The sequence below is a fragment of the Sprattus sprattus genome (assembly GCF_963457725.1).
Source record: "Sprattus sprattus genome assembly, chromosome: 9".
Lineage (NCBI taxonomy): Eukaryota > Metazoa > Chordata > Actinopteri > Clupeiformes > Clupeidae > Sprattus > Sprattus sprattus.
In genome coordinates, this window is record NC_137928.1 from 23,635,253 (window position 1) to 23,639,618 (window position 4,366).

A 4,366-nucleotide genomic window follows, 5' to 3' on the forward strand; every position below is an offset into this window, starting at 1 on the left:
GATCACATTTCTGTTCTTTCACTGAAAATCTGGAGGTGATTCACCTCCCCTTTGTTTTTCTTCCTGTGTGTGTGTGTGTGTGTGTGTGTGTGTGTGCGTGTGTGTGTGTGCGTGTGTGGGTCTTGTGTGTGTGTGTTGTCCCACAGGCCACCGAAGGTGTACACTAAACAAGATGGAAAAGTGTGTATTCATCCCAAGTCCGTAAATGCAGAAGAGAGCCAGTTCCGCTACACGTGGCTCATTTACCACTTAAAAATGAAGACTTCCAGTGTACGTCTCCTCCCTCACTCTGCCTCTAAAGAGCCTGGCTCTGTGTTGACGACTTTCCTCCTGACAGCTGTTGTGACCAGTACCGACCCCCAACTGCACCTGACACTGCTTCCTATTGGAGCTGATTGGCATTTCAAAAGTCATTATTCGTTATTAGCAAGCGACCTGCCGGCTGAGGAGGAAAGGAGAAAGGCTTCATCTTAATGCCTGATGTGTTTGAGAGGAAAGCTTGATATTTTATTCAGCCTCAGTGTTTCTCAGCTGCAGCTTTACATCAAAGCCCCGTTTCTACCAATCCACTGAGCATAGATGATAACTGTCTGCCCGTATATATATACACACACACACACACACACACATCCCCTCCATCAAGTCTCAAGTGTTCAATGTTCTTTACGTTTTGATATATTTATTCATACCTAGCTTTATTTATATATGTAGGTATTGTGCTTGTAAATTGTAATTGCTTTGTTTAATCATTTATAGTATTTTTATTTGTTGGCATTCTCTCCCTCGCATTCAGGACAGTACTCTCAAAGCAACATTGAACCCCTTAGCTTGAGTTCAGTGACCCAAACATCCACCGATCTTTGGTCTGCACACAGCGAGCATGGCTCTGCTCCCGGTCTTTGATTTGTGGCAGATAGTGTGTGTGTGTGTGTGTGTGTGTGTGTGTGTGTGTGTGTGTGGGTGTAGGCTGGGGAGGATACAGTAGTGCGTGGGCAGGGTTGCTAGTAGCCAGACCACATTTCAAGCACATTCACACCTCCAGTGAATCACTGCTGTTTGGCTCTCCCTTCAAACACCGCAGGGAGGGAGGGAGGGAGGGAGGGAGAGATAGAGAGATAAAGAGAGATGGAGAGAGATGTTGATAAAGAGAGATGGAGGGAGGGAGGGAGGGAGAGAGAGAGAGATGGAGAGAGATGTTGATAAAGAGAGATGGGAGGGAGGGAGAGGGGGAGAGAGAGGGGGAGAGAGAGGGGGAGAGAGAGAGAGAGAGAGAGAGAGAGAGAGAGAGAGAGAGAGAGAGAGAGAGAGAGGAGGAGGAGGAAGTGGAGGAAGTGGAGGGAAGGGTGCTTTGCCTGCGGGTGTGAAGACATTGATGTGTTTTATTCCATCCTGGCATGCCAAACACCATAATGGAAGTCTGCCTGTGGCTGTTAATATGCCCATCATGTGTCCTGTCTCTGCTCCCGGCACAGATATTCCTGTATGACTGCACAGAGGTGTCTCCGTTCTCCCTGCTCTTCTTCGGCGGGGACATCTCCATCCAGAAGGACCAGGATCAGGACACCATCGCTGTGGACGAATGGATCGTCTTCCAGTCTCCAGCACGCATCGCCCATTTAGTCAAAGTAAGCTCACAGGCACAGGAGCCTGCGGGTGACTGTGTGACCTTTGACCTTGAGACGCAGCTGTTCTGTTTGTGAATAATGGGTTGTCTACACATCTGAGCAGGTTGGCTCCATTTGTGGCTGAATGCCACTGTTCTCCACATGTGGTTTCTACCAAGCTCTCGTGCTTATAAAAACAGAAACTGCATTATTTATGATCCTGATTGCTTGCTGCCAGTGTTGGGTTGCCTGACATCAGGACCATGGCCGTGGGGGAAAAGTAATGTGTGTATATAATGTATCCATGTGTGGTTGTGTTTACAAATTGGGTCGTTATGCACATTTGTCACGGTTGCTATGCATGTTCTGTAGATGTAGAAGGTATTCAGTATTTCACATTTCATGATTTTTTTATGTTGCAGCCTTATGGTTATGGGGGTATACTCAATACCCCATAATGCAAAGCAAGAACAGGATTTTAGACAAACTGAATAGTGAAACTATTCAGACCCTTTGCTACGACACTTGAAATTAGGCTTAAGTGCGTCATATTTCTAATCATCTTTGAGATGGTTCTGAATGCAGTCCACCTGTGGTAAATTCAATTGATTGGACATGATTTGTTTAGGCACACTATGTGAGGTCTCACAGCTGACATTGCATATAAGAGGACAAGTTACAGGTGAGGCCAAAGGAACGCCTGCATATTGTATCGAGGCAAATATCTGGATAAGGCAACAAAGGTGTCCCAAGAGCACAGTGGCCTCCATAATTCTGAAATGGAAGATGTTTTGAACAACCAGGACTTTTCCTAGATATGGCAGCTCGGCCAAACTGAGGAATTCTCACCGGGGAAGAAGGGTCTTGGTAAGAGAGGTGACCAAGAACCCAATGGTCACTCTGGATTAGCTCCAGAGATCATGTCTAGAGATGGGAGAAACTTCCATAAGCACCATCGCTGCAACACTCCACCAATCTGGGCTTTATGGCAGAGGAACTAGATGGAGGCCTCTACTCAGTAATATAGGATAGTCACTTAGAGTTTGCAAAATGGCACCTAAGGGACCTGTGAGAAACAAGACTCTCTGGTCTGATGAAACCAAGATTTAACAATTGAAGACCTCATTTCTAAGCGTTATGTCTGGAGGAACCCAGCTGCCCAATACCACCCCAACGCAGCAGGGACTGGGCATCTGGTCAGGGTTGAGGGGAAGCTGACAGAGCAAAGTACAGTTATCCTTAAGCACAGCCTGTTTTAGAGAGCTCAGGAAAGGTTCCGCAGGCACTCAGCCAACACAACGCAGGAGGGGCTCAGGGACAACTCTGTGAATGTCCTTGAGTGGACCAGGCTGTGCCCTGATTCGTACCCAATTGAACATCTCTGGTGAGACGTGAAAATGGCTGTCCACAGACGGTCCCCATCTGACCTGACAGGCAAAAAATCCAGGTGTGCAAAGCTTGTCGCATTGAGACTTGAAGCTATAATTGCCGCCAAAGGTTCTGAGTAAATGGTCTGAATAGATTTTCTTTTTTTTAAACATTTGCAAAACATTTTTAAATCCTTTTTACGCTTCATCATTATGGTGTATTGAATGTAGATTGATGAAGGGGGGGAATTCATTAAAAAGATTTAAGCATAAGGCAGCATAACAAAATATTAAAATAGTGAAGAAATCTGAATACTTTCTGACTGCACTGTGCCTGCGCTAAGTGTTTAGCAATACATAGAGGGTAAAAGACTCCTACGCTGTAGCTCACTGCTCATTGCCCTTTAAAGCCTGTAGTCGTTATATTCTTAAAGTGTGTTCTTGAGTAAGACCTTCACGTCGGTTGCATACCCATTTAGATGCTATCTGCTTTCTGCTTTATCAGGACCTAAGGAAGGAGCTGGACTTCCTCCTGGAAGAGAAAATCAAGAACCCAAAGCCAGTGAACTGGAGCAACCGCAGCTCCAAAGACTGTGCAGTCATCTCCGCCATCATCGACCTGATCACCACACAGGAGGCCGACAACAGGAGCAGCTACACAGACAGGAGCGACTACACAGACAGGAGCGGCTACACAGACAGGAGCGGCTACACAGACAGGAGCGGCTACACAGACAGGAGCGACTACACAGACAGGAGCGACTACACAGACAGGAGCGGCTACACAGACAGGAGCGGCTACACAGACAGGAGCGCTGCCCCTAGAGGCGACAACTGGTATGACCAGTGAGCTAGCGAACGGGACATTGATAGAAGTAGAAGTGACCAGTGCTAGTCCAGCCATGGACCCTCTGCCCCATCTCTGCTAATTCCATTGTGAATCACAAGAACGCATACCTGAAATAAATATCAATGCAACTTCTGGGATTAGGTTGTAAGTCTTTGAGCTATACAAAATGCCTGAAATTTCTGATCAGTGTAAAGACTTTCAGTAGTTTATTAAGAACTGTCACAGTGTAATTTTTTGAATGGTTTTGATGAAACTGAAAGTCTCTGAATTATTAAAGATGACTCATGTGAATATGCAAGAAACCTCTTGACATGCTAGACTTGCATATACCATACCAACCCTTCTAACATAGTAGCATAGTAACGCAGGTTTAATGAATGTATTTTCCCTGAATCAGAAATCAGTGAGACAGAAACAACTTCGTTGGTAATTACATTCCTTTTATTCACAAGTATTACAAATGAAGGGTTATAAAGGAGCATGTCTATATGCAATATACAATCTTTTAAAATGGCGAATTAGTTTAAAACATTTTTAGATTTAGA

General features: G+C 45.4%; 1 protein-coding gene across 1 annotated transcript in view; it reads left to right on the forward strand.

Annotated features, from left to right (window-relative positions):
• The window catches only part of dhx36 (DEAH (Asp-Glu-Ala-His) box polypeptide 36), a 40,750-nt gene extending 36,809 nt beyond the window's left edge, over positions 1 to 3,941 (forward strand). The window contains exons 23-25 of the mRNA XM_080844353.1: positions 147 to 270; positions 1,473 to 1,625; positions 3,477 to 3,941. Of these exons, the coding sequence (XP_080700479.1) occupies positions 147 to 270; positions 1,473 to 1,625; positions 3,477 to 3,821 (622 nt within the window). The 3' untranslated portion in view covers positions 3,822 to 3,941. The remainder of the gene's footprint in view (positions 1 to 146; positions 271 to 1,472; positions 1,626 to 3,476) is intronic.
• The last annotated feature ends 425 nt before the right edge of the window (positions 3,942 to 4,366 follow it).